The sequence below is a fragment of the Paramormyrops kingsleyae genome, chromosome 24, assembly GCF_048594095.1.
Source record: "Paramormyrops kingsleyae isolate MSU_618 chromosome 24, PKINGS_0.4, whole genome shotgun sequence".
NCBI lineage: Eukaryota > Metazoa > Chordata > Actinopteri > Osteoglossiformes > Mormyridae > Paramormyrops > Paramormyrops kingsleyae.
This window is the reverse complement of record NC_132820.1, coordinates 16626547-16645100: the sequence shown is the minus strand read 5'-3', so window position 1 is coordinate 16645100 and position 18554 is coordinate 16626547. Positions and strand designations below refer to the sequence as shown.

Sequence of the window (18554 nt, the reverse complement as noted above, 5' to 3'; positions counted from 1 at the left end):
ATGCAGTAACATCAATATGTCATAAATAACAAACCCCAATTTTTGCTGAATGTATGTATATAATCTATCAAATGGAAAATTATGTTTGTTTTCATGAGGCAATTTTTTTATCCTTGAATTATTCAGACAAAACATTAATGATGAAATCTGCCTTTCCAAATGAGGCTCGCAGTACCTTCTCTCGACATCCACAAGTTGGCCGTCGGCCCTCCTGCCATCAGCACTGCCCTCGTGTGCCACTACGAGACCCATGCTAATTAAACACAGACAGGGGGCGCTGTGGGTGACTCTGTCACAGAAATGCAGCTGGCTAAGCTGAGGTAAAACACGGTAAAATAAGTCAGGTGTAACTGACCCTGTGGCCGTAATTACAACATGACAGCTGGGTCCCTCATCACCAATCTGACCCTCATTCACACGCCTGTCTGCGCATAACTACACTAAAACTGCGCAAAAAAAACTTCACACTGCAATCCCAGGTTTAACATTTCACTACCCGTTTTCTGTACTAGCGACTGGTTCATTACGACGTTTTGCCGTGTTCATTAAACATGACAAAAATCCCCAGAACACCGCAAGTCATTATAAAAGAAACACATTATTAAAACAGCTTCGCAAGCATCTCCCATGACGACACAGCAGGCGGCACAGAAATACCCTGATCCCTCTAGCACACCCGCAGGCAGACGCAGATATCACACGTCTCAGTGCACACTTATCTATGCCCGGCTATCGATCATGTAATCACTCTGGAAAACACCGGCCCCTCCACGGAGCCCCCCGCCAAGCAGGCACACACACACACACACATACAAACACACACACACACTCCCCCGTGTGAGAGCATGTGTTGACTGATTAACAGGATCTCAAGGAGGATCCTGAGCACTCAGAGAAAGGCTTGACCTCCTCATCCAGGGGAAATTACCGCGAAGCCCAGGAACGCGATGGACGCCCTACACCTCACTGGGCATCCGGCACCTTCTGTCCTCTCCGGTCCCTGAGCGTAGCCCAATAGCCCAAGAATAGGATGAAAGGCAGAGAACGAGGGGAAGAGCATGATAGGGTGACGATGATCAGCGTGACTCTGCTGCACAGCTACCCAGAAACACAGGCAACCTCCCCCCCCCACTGTGAAGGTAAGACATCCAGCTGGTTGTTCACTCACCGCAGCAGAGAGGCGCCCCCTGTTGGCAATGGCGTGGCGGAGCGCCAGGCGCAGCATGGCATCCAGCCGCATCACCACAGCCTCCAGATCCTTCTCCCCACGCATGGCCGTCTCCAGCGAGCTCAGGCTCTCCACGTACCTCTGCCAGTGGGGCTGCACGTAGGCCACCCCCCCCAGGCAGTCTTGCACAGCCACTAGACAGGAGGTGGGGCAGGGCGGGGCAGCAGGCAGGCCCTGGCAGCGCGGGCAGTGCCAGAGGCGTGCCAGGGAGCGGCCGCAGTCGCGGCTGGGCCGCAGGTGGGCAGTGGTGTTTACCACCTCGATGCCCAGGTTGAGTGCCTGCAGGAAGACGCGCGTCGCCAGCAGCGAGCTGGAGAGCCGCGCCGCCAGCAGCTTGGGCTGCAGCCCAAAAGCCCCCATGTCCCTCCAGGCCCCGCGCAGACAGTCCTCCAGGGCGGCGCCACCCACTCCACCCAGCAAGCGCCGATAGACCACGGGGAAGAGCCGGTCAAAGAAGGAAGCCACCAAGTCATCCACGCGGACGTCGGAGCCCAGGATGTAGAAGGAGGCCTCCAGGAAGAGCCGGCCCACCGCAGCATTGGCCCCGCCCCTCAGTCCCGGAAACTCCTCCCCCAGCATCCTCAGGGTGGCATTGCGGGCGTGGCGCAGGACCATCTCGAAGGCCTCTGGGGGGGGGGGGGGGGGACAGGGGGAGCAGAGGGGAGAGAGCCGGTGTCAGTCCGCACAGGGGAGCGAGTTACTGCTGCGGGGAGCAGGATGATATTAAATCTGATCCAGGGTTGCCGGGGTTCAGGTCCCAAAGACAGGTCCCGAACACAGGTCCTGGCACACAGGGCCCAGCACACAGGGCCCGAACACAGGTCCCGAACACAGGGCCCGAACACAGGTTCCGGCACACAGGGCCCAGCACACAGGGCCCGAACACAGGTCCCGAACACAGGGCCCGAACACAGGTTCCGGCACACAGGTCCCGAACACAGGTCCCGGCACACAGGTCCCGGCACACAGGGCCCGAACACAGGGCCCGGCACACAGGGCCCAGCACACAGGGCCCGAACACAGGGCCCGAACACAGGGCCCGGCACAAGCGACACACTTCAAGGGTTCAAAATGAATGTTTTTCCGTCAAAGCGAAGATGTGATAAAAAGAACAAGGGAGAAAATGACAAAAAGAAACAGCTGAAGAAGAAAAATAATTAGACGTGTTAAAGGATTATAATGAAAGACTTGCGGTGACGAGTGAAGTTTTATCAGTGGAGTAAATACGGTAAATGGGCTTGAGCTCAAGACACAAAATCCGCCATTCAAGGAGCTGCATTTCAATTAGAGACAAACAGGGAGAACGCAGTAGAGAGGGAGCCCCGGAGCAGTCTGGTCGGAATCCCACTCGCAGATGTGAGGATGGACTCCGGGAAGTTTCTGCCAGGAGGGGGATTCCTCAGTGAGGAGCTCAGATGCACTGGTGTGATTATGAGGTTAATTAGAGCGTGTAAGCCGGGCGGCGGGGGGGTCAGGTGTGTACACCCCAGCGACGTGTTACGGATCATTTTCCGCGTTTATCCTCGGCGCCCAGACACTGCTGCCTAATCGCGTCGCTGGCATCCGATTGGCCTTCTGTTCAGCATCCCAGCTCACAGGGCACAGCCTGACAACATTCCCTGTGCTGGCACACAACTCAGAACAGTCCCATACGTACATACACACACAGGCCTGCTCACATATACACAGGGCTTTGACGGCCATCACGGTTCTCCTATTTGACGTCTACCACTTGGTACGTCATTTTCACTCCGGCGCACTCGGTGAAAAGAATGAACATTTATTTCTTGACATGGGCAGAACCTAAAATCAGAAGTTGGTTACGGCTAATGCTGGTTACAGGCAGTCATGGTTCCCCAACATTTCGGTTCCCCAATAAATTACACCAGCGGCGGAGGAAGAAGAGGCCGACTTGGCTCTGTTATATCGAACTCAGATACGTTTCTGGAGACACAGCCAACATGCAAATTAATTCAGGACGGTCATCCGTGTGTGTATGACTGGGGCGAGGCAGAGACAGTCTCTGCAAGTCAGTCTCCCCGTGACATTTAAGGCAGGAAATTCAGATTGGGGGAAAAAATGATAATGGCTATAGGGACGGTCATTACTACAGACAGGCGGTTCCAGGGGTTTTAACTGGGGTGGCCTGAATGTGTTCTTAATGTACACAGAACCCCAAATATTTAATATGCATTAACATTTTACTAATAAAAGGCTAAAACACAAATTAATAGGCTGACGTCTCCTATTTTGCATAACCTTATTGTAGGGTAGCATTAACAATGATACATAAATAGGAGTTAATTTAGTCAAATGCTCTAAGCAAACCACTAAACAAAACAATTTATTCTGTATAAATTCTGTATAAATGATGCAGGATAAATTGAATTGAAAAACTGCATTGTGCAAACGCTGGGTTCTGTATTCCCCTAAAGCAGGGGTGGCCAATCTTACCCGCAAAGGGCCGGTGTGTATGCAGGTTTTTGGGATAACCTGTAGGTCAGCTGTTCAAATCCAGGTGTGAGGACTCTTCAGCCAATCAGTCCTCTAATTAGTAATCTAATTAGGGAGTTGCAGTGAAAACCCGGAAACACACCAGCCCTTTGCGGATAAGATTGGCCACCCCTGCCCTATAGTAACTCAGAATGTCTAAGCTGAATGACATAATATAGCAGACATTATAGTGCACTGTTTGCTGGAGTAATAAGACAAATAATGAATAAATAATAGGTTCTGCCCATATTTAAGGTGGTTAAAGTCGTGCACTTAGGTCTGCAGAACAGATTGCAAGATGTTAGGAGACCTTGCCATGGGACACCAGCATAACACCATTTTAAAGGCCTTTAACGGTTTTAATCAGCCCTTGCGCCAAAACAGGCTGCGCGTCGTACGCGGGGGGGACACACACCCTGCTAGTGATACTAGTAATATTGCTACGACAATGTTAACAGCAACGACAGACACTCACTGGTGAGCGGCAAACTGGCATATGACAGCGATGGGCACCACGCCCACCATGAAGCAGGGGCTGCCAGCTCTCACGCATCTGCCGAGACACTCAGCCTTTCAGACTCACCTCCCGGCTAATCTATATTATTCCATTATGAACCTGAAATTAGCTACATCAAAGGCGCTGGGGTAGATTGCAAACCCTACAGACTATTGGCTGGGTGATAAACTCCTACATACATGTACACGTGAGTGCAGAATGTCTCAAATTGAAAATCTGGATAAACCCTGGATAAAGGACTCAGATGATGGTTACAATGGTAACAAGTAGAGCAAGCAGAGCAAACCAGTTCAAGTACAATGCAATACAAGGGGCAGAATAACAGAAGATTGGTTTAGTAAAAGGCATCAAAAGCATAAGAAGGGGGGGTTTGTAAAAGGAGCTGTATACAGTCACTGTTTAGAGATATGCCATGTACATGCATTTAGATCTGCCATATATACAGCAGACTGGATAAGGGGAACACAGGAACAGAATACAGGAAGAGATACAAAGGAATAGAAACACATACAAAGCCTACATATACACAGACAGGGACAGATGCATGGGTAACAGAAACACACACAGCCTGGGAGACAAAGTCCATGCATTTAGATCTGCCATATATACAGCAAACTGGATGAGGGGAACCACAAGCCAGCACTCCACCGCTACGGAGAGGGAGCAGAGCTGCTCGGTGCATTTTTCCAAGAATCCCGTTCAGAGCCACTGAGTGAGTTTTACAAGTTCTGCTTGTCGCATTCACACCCTGAAGGCAGCATACAAACCCCTCACAGTCCAGCGGAGAAATATTTCGCCAATCGCCGGCCCACAATTCCATCAGCCCAGTTTGTGGCTAAAAGCAGAAGATGGACATAATAATAGGCGATTGATGCTCTGTCTCGGATCAGAGGGTCACTGGTTCCAATCCCAGGGTCGGCAGGTCATTGGGCCCTTGAGCAAAGTCCTTCACCCCAGTTGTTCCAGGACCAGGCAGATCCTAATTTCTCAAATATGGGTAAAAGCGTCTAAAAATGTAATTGATAGTAACAGCATAAGCTCACTAATATATTAATATCTAGCAGCTAATACAAAGCACAGCCTTCAGAAGAGCTCCAGCGCTGTAACATGGGTCCTGGACTGTGTGTGGTGGGACATGGGACCATCTCTTACTAAGAGTCCCCAGTTTCAAGGGCGATGAGGGAGGTGGAAATCTCTGTTCTCCACAACTTCCCATGAATTCTGGCCCTGTTCACTGGCCCCGTAATCCATTTGAAATAATAATGATAATCATACTTTTATTGACCCTCGTGGGGAAATTCTCTTTTCGCCTACTGAGACACAGACAGTGCTGTGTTCCATTTACCTTTGAGGTCGGAAGTCTGAGCTGGGAATGACATCACATACGAGTTAACTGTGTTCCAGTACAAGTCAGAAAGCCATTTTGCAATAACCTGAGTTGGGTAATTCAGATCCAGAGAGTAAAAGTCCTGACCGGGATTTTGTTTCAACCAACCAGTTGAGTGATCTGTGACTGTGACTGGTTGGTCGAAACAAAATCTTGGTCTGGACTTTTACTCCCTGGACCTGAATTACCCAACTCTGGCAATACCAGGGACCTGTTTAAAATGGCAGTATTTCTTGCTTAGCTGGATAATTTAATGTATCCCAGTTTAAATGGCCTTCATTCATTTACATTTAGCCCAGACTACCTTAAATCCGACAACTTATCTGGCTAAACAAGAAACTCTGCTTTCTGAAACAAGCTGGGGCTCAAGCCCGGTTAACTGTTAGCCATTGTTAGCAATATCAAATAATAACAACACATTACATTGTATTTTGTGCATAGAAACACCGTAATGACACGTTCACACATTGGACAAAACTGTGTGTACGACCGATTTAATGAGCCACAAATAAAACGTAAGTGCTAATAAACAGTATAAAACTACAGCTTTTAATTCTGTTGATAAAGGGGGCAGCCATCATGGATTCTGAGGTGGAGGACAGACAGACAGACAGACAGACAGACAGACAGACAGACAGATAGATAGGTCCATCGATCCCCTACTCATTCCCTCATGGAAATCCAGGTATCCTGTAGCTCAAACACATCAGTAAAAATTTGTAAGAAGAAGCTCCTCCGACTTCACGAGTCAGAATTCCGACTTCAGGGGATGTTCCAGCTGAAATTTCTGAGTAGAAACTCTGAATTTCTGAGTTACGAGTTCAAATGAAATGCAGCATTAAGTGAGAGCAAGCTTAGCAGCAAAGGGCAGCCGCCCGCAGCAGCTGGGGGTTGAGGGTCTCGCTCGAGGGTCCACAGATGTGACTGTTCTACCAAGGCCCATCTTCCGACGACAGGCACCGGGGCATAGCCCCCTGAGCCATAAGCTGCCCCCCAAAACATCTCTGTATATTAAAAAACATCCACAGAGAGCAATCGATTGTTATATAATTCCTTGGTAAGACCCCACCTAGAATACTGTGTGCAGGTTTGGTCACCATACGTTAAGAAGGACATTGCTGCCTTGGAAAAGGTGCAACGAAGAGCTACTGTACGAGAATGATTCCTGGTCTTAGAGGAATGTCTTATGAGGAGAGGTTAGCTGAGCTGAATCTGTTTAGCCTTGAGCAAAGGAGACTAAGGGGGGACATGATCCAGGTATATAAGATTCTAACGGGTCTGGATGCTGTTCAGCCAAATGGCTACTTCAATATTAGTTTAAATACTAGAACTCGTGGCCATAAGTGGGAATTAGCGGGAGAACATTTTAAAACAAATCTGAGAAAACACTTCTTTACACAGCGTGTAGTTAGTCTTCCTGCTAGTGTAGCACAAGCTAAAACCCGGGGTTCCTAGATAAGATTTTAACAACTCTGAGTTATAAGATAAGTTCTCCCCAAACGAGCTCGATGGGCCGAATGGCCTCCTCTCGTTTGTAAACTTCTCATGTTCTTATGTTCTTCTTAAGACTCCAATACCACCACAGACTCCCTGACTGCACTTAACAACTGGCAATGGAGATTGAGGGGTGAAAGAGTCATTTGGCTTCCCTCAAACCTAAAGCCATGTGGATATAGGGAAAGGGGTGAGGGGAGAGACATCAGTCAGGGGTCCTGGTTTGAGCTCCATGTGTGTCAGCCTTATACGAGCAGTTTCCCAATGGCAGCCCGGTCATAAGTGCAAGGTTTATGATACAGCTTTTATCAAGCCTGGGATACTGAGGCTCACAACAGACAGTTTCTGTTGAGGCTCGGACACAGAGGTTTGTGAGGCTCACAGCAGACAGTCTTTGTCGAGGCTCAGACACTGAGATTTGTGAGGCTCACAGCTGACAGTCTTTGTCGAGGCTCAGACACTGAGATTTGTGAGGCTCACAGCTGACAGTCTTTGTCGAGGTTGGGACACTGAGATTTGTGAGGTTCACAGCTGACAGTCTTTGTTGAGGCTCAGACACTGAGATTTGTGAGGCTCACAGCAGACAGTCTTTGTTGAGGCTCAGAAACTGAGATTTGTGAGGCTCACAGCAGACAGTCTTTGTTGAGGCTCAGAAACTGAGATTTGTGAGGCTGACAGCTGACACTCTTTGTTGAGGCTCAGACACTGAGGTTTGTGAGGCTCACAGCAGACAGTCTTTGTTGAGGCTCGGACACTGAGGTTTGTGAGGATCACAGCAGACAGTCTTTGTTGAGGCTCAGACACTGAGATTTGTGAGGCTCACAGCTGACAGTCTTTGTCGAGGCTCAGACACTGAGATTTGTGAGGCTCACAGCTGACAGTCTTTGTCGAGGTTGGGACACTGAGATTTGTGAGGTTCACAGCTGACAGTCTTTGTTGAGGCTCAGACACTGAGATTTATGAGGCTCACAGCTGACACTCTTTGTTGAGGCTCAGACACTGAGGTTTGTGAGGTTCACAGCTGACAGTCTTTGTTGAGGCTCAGACACTGAGATTTGTGAGGCTCACAGCAGACAGTCTTTGTCGAGGCTCAGACACTGAGATTTGTGAGGTTCACAGCTGACAGTCTTTGTTGAGGCTCAGACACTGAGGTTTGTGAGGCTCACAGCTGACACTCTTTGTTGAGGCTCAGACACTGAGGTTTGTGAGGTTCACAGCTGACAGTCTTTGTTGAGGCTCAGACACTGAGGTTTGTGAGGCTCACAGCAGACAGTCTTTGTTGAGGCTCAGACACTGAGATTTATGAGGCTCACAGCTGACACTCTTTGTTGAGGCTCAGACACTGAGGTTTGTGAGGTTCACAGCTGACAGTCTTTGTTGAGGCTCGGACACTGAGGTTTGTGAGGCTCACAGCAGACAGTCTTTGTTGAGGCTCGGACACTGAGGTTTGTGAGGCTCACAGCAGACAGTCTTTGTTGAGGCTCGGACACTGAGGTTTGTGAGGCTCACAGCAGACAGTCTTTGTTGAGGCTCAGACACTGAGATTTATGAGGCTCACAGCTGACAGTCTTTGTCGAGGCTCGGACACTGAGGTTTGTGAGGCTCACAGCAGACAGTCTTTGTTGAGGCTCGGACACTGAGGTTTGTGAGGCTCACAGCAGACAGTCTTTGTTGAGGCTCGGACACTGAGGTTTGTGAGGCTCACAGCAGACAGTCTTTGTTGAGCCTCGGACACTGATGTGCTGATTCTTGTTTGTGGTCAATTTTGAGGTTGTACTTTTGTGGTACAATAATTGTATGACATGTAACCCACAATAAACAATCCATAATCCATTTCCATAACAAGATATTTCTTTCTCAGTTTTTCGTCATTTTTTCCTCTGTGACTATTCTTGGATTTGATTAAATGCTTTTGTTTTACAGAAATAAACTGTAATATAAAAGAGGCAAAATTGACATTTTAGACAATGAAGTTGCCTTGTCTTTCCTTAGCTGATGGATACTGCTAACTGGCATTCAGCCTAACACATATGCAAACACCCCCCCTCCCCCAACCCAACCACTGAAGGAAGGGAGCAGTGAGCTGGCTTCCTGAGTCTCTCTCCATCGCTCAGCAAGAGTCAGCATCACACGACCTTCATCGGCAGTGAATCCATCAGTGCTGCTGCCTCCCAGGCTAGTGAAAGATTTGACATCCACACGGACGTGATCTCCACCTCTGCCAGGTTTCCCCACACACTGGGCGGCTGCCGTAGCCTCCCGCCACAGACGAGCGCACGCACAGAGGGGAAAGCCCGCTTTTCTGTGGGGGGGCGCCCTCACGCCCAACTCTGATTGATCAGCAAGGAAAGGTGGGCTGAATAACAAATGAGGGATCTGGGAACAGACATCAGACCAGGAACAGAAACACGCAACTACAGGAACACACACAGCCTAGAACACAAAATCCATAACACACAGCACTTGTCACAGACAGGATTAGATACAAAAGAACAGGAAGATACAGTCATTCGGGAACAGAAACATACACAGGAACAGAAATACGCACACACAGAGGAACAGGAAAATCTTTGTTGAGGCTCAGACACTGATGTGCTGATTCTTGTCTGTGGTCAATTTTGAGGTTGTACTTTTGTGGTACAATAACTGCATGACATGTAACCCACAACAGGACAGGAACACACTTATATGCAATACAAGCCCATTACAGCCCCGAACCCTTAGCATTTCTTTGCTCTCTGTTTGCATTATTGTCTGCTGCCATGCATATATATTGTACGTATCTATACCATATTTATTCTCCGAGATTCTTCCAACAACTGATGTTCTTAGCCATTTTATTTCTGTTATTTAATCATTTTTGTTGTATTTATTTATCTGCTATGTATTTATATGATTTTAATTATTACCTATTGCATTTATTTTAAATGTACTATAGAAATAAAGATGAACCTGAATCTGAAGTAAGCTCAGTACTCAGTACTCAGTACTCAGTACTAGTGCTAGTACAAATGGCAATAAATCTTTTGAATCCTTGAATCCTTTAAAGATCGCCGGAGGTGTTTCTGGAAAGAGATGGAACAGCACGGACAGTGTTCCAGTTTTCTGGATCTCTCAACATCTTCATCTGGAGGGTAGCAGAATCTCCAGGATCAGTTTCCAGCTTGAAGGAGGGGCCTGTTTAATGGGAACAGGAGCCGAAGGGCAGGGAGGTTTCAGGCACTTAGTGTGAGGAGCACAGACATGGCGCCCATCTGCAGCGTCCAGCTCGGATCGCATGTCGCTCATCACAGCCGGGCTCCTGCATTTTACTGGGTCACGCTTGTCACCCCCAGGACCAGAGGAGGAGAGGGCCCCCACATACCCAGATGCCGGGAGGGATAGCTGGAGGATCCTCAGGGAAGGGGGGGGGCTCCTTTTGTACAGACATTAATGAGTCCATTATCTCCTCAGACTGCCCTCTTGAAGTGCTGAGATACTGTCCTACTCACAGCACCCCTGACTGGATGGCGACTTGAATATATCTTCCTTTTTGTGAATTATGAATATTACTAACTATCTTTCCTCAGCGATTCCGCTTTGAAGGTTACACTTTATCCATGGGCCCAGCTGGAGATTTGAAACACGTTCACAAGCGTTTCTGAAGCATGTCAGATTGAGCCTGTGCCTGGCTGGAGTGTGGAGGTCTCTCCAAAGGCCCCCCCCCCCCCCGCACACCGAGAGCCCCAGACCACCTGCATCTGCCCGCCTTCTCACAAAAGCGTCTTAAAAAAAGCAATCGCGCAAAAGAAAGTAAAAATGCAAATACCGCTGATGCAATACGGCATGCTAAACCGACAACGGCTTGACATTCGGGCCACGACGCTCACCACTGAGGGGGCGAGGCGCCGAAAGGCAGAGGGAAACGGCGGGAAAACGTTTAACGAGTCTTTGGACGCGGTGAGCACAGCTGCACCCCTGCCAGCCCCCCCCCCCCCCCCCCAACACGAGTCAGCAGCGAAAAACGCTGCAATAACACCCACACTGACACGGAGGGAGAGGGAACTAGGTGCTTAATTATGCTTGCCCCCCCCCCTGCCCCCCCCAGTTCAATCTCCAGGCAAAGAAGCCCATTCAGCAGGGGAGTGCACCACTAAGGTGCTACAGAGCAAAACCAATAATTACACCCTACTAGCGAGCCTCAGTATAACAGATGAGAGCTCGTCTGACGTGGGCTAATCACCCACCAGCCATATACAGCAATTAGTTATTCCACTATTTACAAGACGTTTTAGGTCAAATCAAGCAATTTAGAGAAATAAAACTGATTGACCAGAGACATTGTGTGCGACCCCCATTTTTTGTGAACATGAATACCCACTTGCCACCTCTGTAAACGCCGGCCTGGTCTCCATCAGCTCCCCACAGCCGATCTCCTGCAGTCATTACATTACGGCATTTGCAGTGACACATCTCTGCCATGGAATTTGTACAGTTTGAAGCTGGAAACTGGGAATGCTCTGAGGTTACTGCACTCCGGGCCCAAAGGTGAGATTCCTCAGGAGAACATTGTGTGTTTCTTGATTTTATTTCAAGCCTGACATTTCCCCACAAAAATATTTCCAGCAGCCATACAAAATGCAGGTATGGTATGGACACACACTGTTACAGGAAGGAGAGAGTCACACTGGGCTGACAGACTCTGTTACAGGAAGGAGAGAGTCACACTGGGCTGACAGACTCTGTTACAGGAAGGAGAGAGTCACACTGGGCTGACAGACACTGTTACAGGAAGGGGAGGGTCAGACCAGGCTGATATACACTGTTACAGGAAGGGGAGGGACAGACCAGGCTGATATACACTGTTACAGGAATGAGAGGGTCAGACCAGACTGATATACACTGTTACAGGAAGGAGAGGGTCAGACCAGACTGATATACACTGTTACAGGAAGGGGAGGGTCAGACCAGACTGATATACACTGTTACAGGAAGGGGAGGGTCAGACCAGACTGATATACACTGTTACAGGAAGGAGAGGGTCAGACCAGGCTGATATACACTGTTACAGGAAGGAGAGAGTCACACTGGACTGACAGACTCTGTTACAGGAAGGAGAGAGTCACACTGGACTGATAGACTCTGTTACAGGAAGGAGTGAGTCACACTGGGCTGACAGACTCTGTTACAGGAAGGGGAGGGTCAGACCAGGCTGATATACACTGTTACAGGAAGGGGAGGGTCAGACCAGGCTGATATACACTGTTACAGGAAGGGGAGGGTCAGACCAGACTGATATACACTGTTACAGGAAAGGGAGGGTCAGACCAGGCTGATATACACTGTTACAGGAAGGGGAGGGTCAGACCAGGCTGATATACACTGTTACAGGAAGGGGAGGGTCAGACCAGGCTGATATACACTGTTACAGGAAGGGGAGGGTCAGACCAGGCTGATATACACTGTTACAGGAAGGGGAGGGTCAGACCAGGCTGATATACACTGTTACAGGAAGGGGAGGGTCAGACCAGGCTGATATACACTGTTACAGGAAGGGGAGGGTCAGACCAGGCTGATATACACTGTTACAGGAAGGGGAGGGTCAGACCAGGCTGATATACACTGTTACAGGAAGGGGAGGGTCAGACCAGACTGATATACACTGTTACAGGAAGGGGAGGGTCAGACCAGACTGATATACACTGTTACAGGAAGGGGAGGGTCAGACCAGGCTGATATACATTGTTACAGGAAGGGGAGGGTCAGACCAGGCTGATAGACACTCTGTAAGGAAGGCAGGGAATGGGGGTTAGCCATTAAGCTGGAGAGACCCTACTAAGTGCCCTTTCTCACCCCGAGTCTGTCCGCTCTGGGTAGCCACTCCTGTTCCCTTTCACACTGAGATGGAGAGCAGGTTTACAGCCCACTCTGTGCGCCTCACACGCGCCACAAGGGCCCACAGATGTGACGAGCACGGCTCACATGCAGCACAGCTCACATGCAGCACAGCCGCAGCTCCCAGCTTCATCCATGGCAGCCTGTCCTCCGATGTCAGCAGACGATGGTGGTTAATGCGCATTACACCGGGATAGGATGCGTTACGCAGCCAGCTCGGTGCGTCACGTTCTCCCCCAGGACCCGGGGGCCTTCCTGCTTCCCGTACCAGCTTCCCCCCACCATAACGCCGGCACTGCCTCTGATCTGCGGCGGCCCCCTTCAGACAGGTGGCAGGGGGAGCGAGTCCCTGATCGGGTTCGTCCTTATTAAGCAGAACCCGGTGTCTCATTCTGAGCTAGTGAGTATTAACAGGGGGAACAGGGAGGCTTTTAAGTGCAGAAATCAGTGACATCAGAGATAAAAATGAAAGGATTTTGAAAACCCCACAGCCTCTGTCTCTCTCTGCCAGATCAAACCTCAGGATTATTGCAGCAATGAAATATGTGGCGTTAAAGTGTTATAGTGGGACTTTTGCTTTCATGTTACCTGACTACAGTAACAGCTGTCCAGGGTAGGGGGCTCAGCAGCAGCACAAAGAATAGCTTTGCTGCTCTCGTAGTGCTGCACACCATCTCCACAGATTTTATATTGGAACAACACCAACATACGTCAATGTCAGGTGTGTTAAAGGCCACATGGGGGTGGGGGATTAGAAAAGAGGTTTTTGAGGATCTTAGACCAGATCAGACGTGGGAATGAGAGGAGAGGCAGGTGTGTCAGGAGCTGTAAGGGCACGCAGTGTATGTGCGGGAATAACACTGGAAGACAGGGGGACAAACGGCACACTGCCACCTGGAGGAGATGCCATCACACTGCAGGTTCTCACAAGCGGGGAGAGTACGTCTAGGTGTTTGCTTGTACATTTGGAGATATAATTAGTGTTAATAATTAATTTCTTTGTCTTTGCTTTGATCATCAGAAGCAGCATCTCTGTCCCTGGATGTTCTCAGTTTGTACACATAAATAAGATGAGGAGAGGAGAGGCAGACAGGTAAGTAGAGATAAAGCGGGGCAAATGGAAGAGGCGGAATGGGGCGGAGAGGAGAGGCAGGCTGAGGCAAATAGATGAGAAGAGGCAGAGCGGGGGGGAGAGGAGAGGAGAGGCAAAGTGAGGCAGATACGAGAGGAAAGGTAGAGTGGAGCAGAGGGAAGAGGCAGAGCGGGGCAGAGAGGAGAGGCAGAGTGGGGAGGAGAGGAGAGGCAGAGCGAGGCAGATACGTGAGGAGAGGCAAAGCAAGGCAGAGGGAAAAGGCAGAGTGGGATGAATAGGTGAGGAGAGGCAGAGTAGGGTTGAGAGAAGAGTCAGAGTGGGGCAGAGAGATGAGGAGAGGCAGAGAAGGGAGGTTGAGAAGAGGCAGAGAAGGGCAGAGGGAAGAAGCAAAGCGGGATGGAGAGGAGAGTAAAGGCAGAGCAAGGCAGATAAGGGAGGAGAGGCAGAGTTGGGTGGATAGGAGAGGCGGAGCAGGGCAGAGGGAAAAGGCAGAGTGGGACGGAAAGATAAAGAGAGGCAGTGCAGAGTTGAGGGAAGAGGCAAAGCAGAGTGGATAGGTAGGCAGAGCGAGGCAGATAGGTCAGGTGAGGCAGAGGAACCAAAGAGGGGAGGCAAGGAGAAAAGAGGAAAGTTGGGTGCGTGGGGGGCAGGCTCCCCCCTATCTGATTTGCTCACCACCGCCTTGTTCCACCAGAGCTGCCTGAACACACCAGCACATCTCAGGACTGATCAAAGACCCATGGGCACGCCACCCCCAAGTCCCGCCCACTGCGCCTCCCTCTGTCCCCTGTCTCCCACTCTCTGCTAATTAGTGTCACTCTCCATACGCCTGACTCACGCGTCTCTGCGTCGCCCCCTGGTGTTTCACGCTGGCATATCCACATACCATGACTAATCCATCTAAACAGACACGCACTCTCCCCGGTGAGCACAAAATTAACGTGTGGATCACCGTGACAGCGGCTGCAGGACTGCCATGCCCCCCCGACGCCCGTGCTCCCACCCGTTTCCCAGAATGCTGTGCTCCCCCCACGATGCAGCTCCAAGTCCCCAGCAGGCAGCTGAGTAAAAATCCCGCCGTCCGTCAGTGACATGGTGACATGGTGACATGGTGACATGGCGACCTGTATTTTTCAATCACGCCTGCATCAGGGTGGGCCCTGCCCTGCTTCACCCCCCGCCCTGCCACTCACTCCATCTCTTTCACTGCCCGCATCCTCCCCCAGCGCCACCCCCTTCTCGTGCTCCGCCAGGCCCGCTGATGGATGGGCCCGCATTGCCGTCTCGACGCCGACCAGCGAGAGGCCGGCTGCCTTTCCGGAGCTTTCCGACATCACAGGGGGGGAGGAACTTAATTAATGCAGCAGCGGGAGTCGTCATGCAGGTGTGTTTGTCAGAGCACATGTGTGTGTGTGTCTGTGTGAGTGTGTGTGTCTGTCTGAATGTGTGTGTGTGTGTCTCTGTCTGAGTGTGAGCATGTATTTATTACATTGTGGAGACCAAATGTCCCCAGAATGTGATAAAACCTGTTATTTTGATTGAAAAAAATGTAGCCCAGGACCTGGGGGTGTTACTAAACTCAATTTTATAAAAATATGTGACTGCAATCAAAAAAAGTTAAAATACCAAAAGTCTCATATTATGTTTGGTTACTTATGGTTAAGGTTAGGGCTGTATAGGGGTTAAGGGCATCATGTTGGGATTAGAGTTTTCCCCATAGAAATGAATGGAGAGTCCCCACAAAGATATAGTTACAAACCTGTGTGCGTGTACAAACACGTCTGCCTGTGCGCTATGATGTTTACTTCACGCCATGTTGTGACGCCATGTTCCGCACAGGTGAAGCTACGTTATAATCCCACACCGCAAACAGGCCCAGAGCGCAAATGACGGGCTGGAGAGGCAGAACTCGGCAGACACAAGTGTAACATAGCCGTGCGAGAAGTCAGACACGTCGGCAAAGCCGAACACACAGCCCGTGCAGCATCAGAACAGCTGCAGAATAAACCCAATCCATCCAATCTTAAACCTTATAGCTAAGTTTTAAAAATGTTTTTGTTTCCCCTCTTAACTTTTCTTGGAAACATAGGCGGCCTAATTTTTCACAGACCTGCATACTAGGAAAAGTTGTCTTAGCACTACAGGCAGCTGAATGGACAGATGATCTTTGCTCAAGCCGAACTAAAGGACCTGCTGTGTATGACATTTAGAGAACAGCTTTTGTACCACATGTCACTGCGGTCTCTGCCCCAGCCGGTGAAACCTAACCCAATTGGTGGACAAAAAGGTGTGGGCGGAGCTTGATCACTTATTTGATGGTAACAACATTTCTGCGCCCTAGTGATCTGGGCAATGTAAGCTCAGGGTAACTGGGAAACGCGGGTGCCCCAGATACACCACAAGAGGGCACAACCCGGCCCACTTCTCTACCTCTCCCCATTCCGGGGGACTCAGGGATCTCTGCCAGTAGGTGATAGTACCAGAGCTCCTAGAGGACTTACCTCTATAACGGGAAACAAATGACAAATGCCGTAGTTTGCACCTGCTATATATACGGGGCTTAAACTACTTCCAGAAGTACAGATCTGTGACAGAGAATGTTCTGGGGAGATGGTGTGTCCTGGAGCACCACATGTGTGGCAATTTGTTAAGTGGCACACAACATGCATGCCAACAGGCATCCAACAGGTTGGCGCACATTGATGATGTCATTTTTAACTGACACAGAGTTATTATGGTGACGTCCAGACTCCACGGGGTCTAGGGGCTTTAAAGGACACGGCCACAGAGAGGCAGCAGCTAATGGCTGGCAGGAGTCAGAGGCTGGGGATGCCCCCCCCACAGGGAGCTCCTCCAGGAAGGTGCAACCAAGAAGAGGTCAGAATATAAATGAATGCCCCCCCCCAAAAAAAGTCCCCCCATCCTCCCTTTAGTATTTATCCTTAGAAAAAGACACAGCCGATAAAATATTTATAATTCCAGGCAACCACTGGGTGTCGAGAAGAACGTGACTCCAGCATGAAACGACCTGAAATGGAGAAGAAGAGCGAGGAGATGAAACAGGGAGAGAGTGAGACGTGGCACTGAGGTTGGGGGGGGGAGCACAGGGGACCGCCAGAGAAGGAGAAACGAAGAGAGGAGAACTTTAAAGGGCAGGCAGTGAAGGATAGAGGCAATGGCTGCAGCAAAACGGGGAGAAACACTGGCAGAAGGAGGTGGCTTGGAGCGCCTCCTAGGGTCCTCCACGGGGAGTCGAAGGGAGCAGACCCACGTCAAACACTCCAGCTGTGCGCCTCAGCTCCCGCACTAACAAAACAGCTCCAGCGGGGACAACGCAAAACAGAGTAACACAGTCTCCAACATAGGGGTCTCAAACTCCAGTCCTGGGGGGCCGGAACCCTGCACAATTTTGGGTTCCCCCTCATTTAACACACCTGATTCAACTCCTTGTGCTAATTACCACACAGCTCTTGAGCTGAATCATTAGTGGCGGAAGGGGGAAAGAACTAAGCTACACAGGGCTCCGGCCCCCCAGGACTGGAACTTGAGACCCCTGCTCTAACAGCTGTAAGGTGACTGCAGATCGGACCCTCAGCAGGTCCTAAATAGAACCCAAACCTGGCCTGGGCATGAGCCAAACTTCAAAAAACCAAAACACGACCAGAACGAAGCCAGAAAGCTCCTTTGGACACTCTGTGATTCTGCAGGTTAGGAACGCTGCCTGGCAGGTCGCTGGTTCCAATCCTACAGACCTTAAGGAAGGCCTGCAAGACTAGCTGCTCCCGGCACTGGCTCACCCTGCTCTCTCACTCACACCTCCATTCGGATAAAAATGTCTCCTAAATGTAAAGGCTGTGACACTGGGCATTTTTTCCACACATTTTATTCATTAGTACACACTGCAGGTTATATTTGCACCACTTTTTAAAAAATGGTAAAATAGCAAAACAACATGTAAAAAAAGGCAAAAAATAAAATTAAATGTTATGCCTGTTCCTGCCAAAATGGTTGTCAGACTGGGAAAAATCCTAGACAACAAACAATGAGGATGTTAATGGTGCAGGTATGGCTGCCATAGGTCGCATGTTAACCCCTGAGTCTCCAGACTCTGTCTATGTGACGCTCACATGTTCCGGATCCCACACACCGTCAGTGTGATTTAGCCCAGCAGGGATTACGCTGCTTGATCATTACATTCCCATTGGGGCTCTTGCAGCTTTTCAGTACCGTTTGCCGGAGTTAACGGGAGGTGAGACCAGCAGCATTCACCAGAGCCTCAGGTTTCAGCTTCCCGGCGTTTCAGACATCGCCGGTCCCCTTTAAAAGCCATGAGGAGGTCCCTCCCCAACCTTAGGTCCCTCTGCTGTTCCACATTAGGATGATTACTGGGGGCCAAGGTTAGGACCTGCAGCCCAGATAAAGGACACTGCTAACTAGCTACATCTGTAACAGCAGACATTCCGACAGG

The 18554-nt window shown here is 49.8% G+C and overlaps 1 protein-coding gene across 1 annotated transcript in view; it reads right to left on the bottom strand.

Annotated features, from left to right (window-relative positions):
* Positions 1 to 18554, bottom strand: part of LOC111860562 (glypican-3-like) — a 76466-nt gene that overhangs the window by 29712 nt on the left and 28200 nt on the right. Inside the window, exon 3 of the mRNA XM_072706542.1 lies at positions 1169 to 1854. Coding sequence (XP_072562643.1) covers positions 1169 to 1854 — 686 coding nt within the window. The remainder of the gene's footprint in view (positions 1 to 1168; positions 1855 to 18554) is intronic.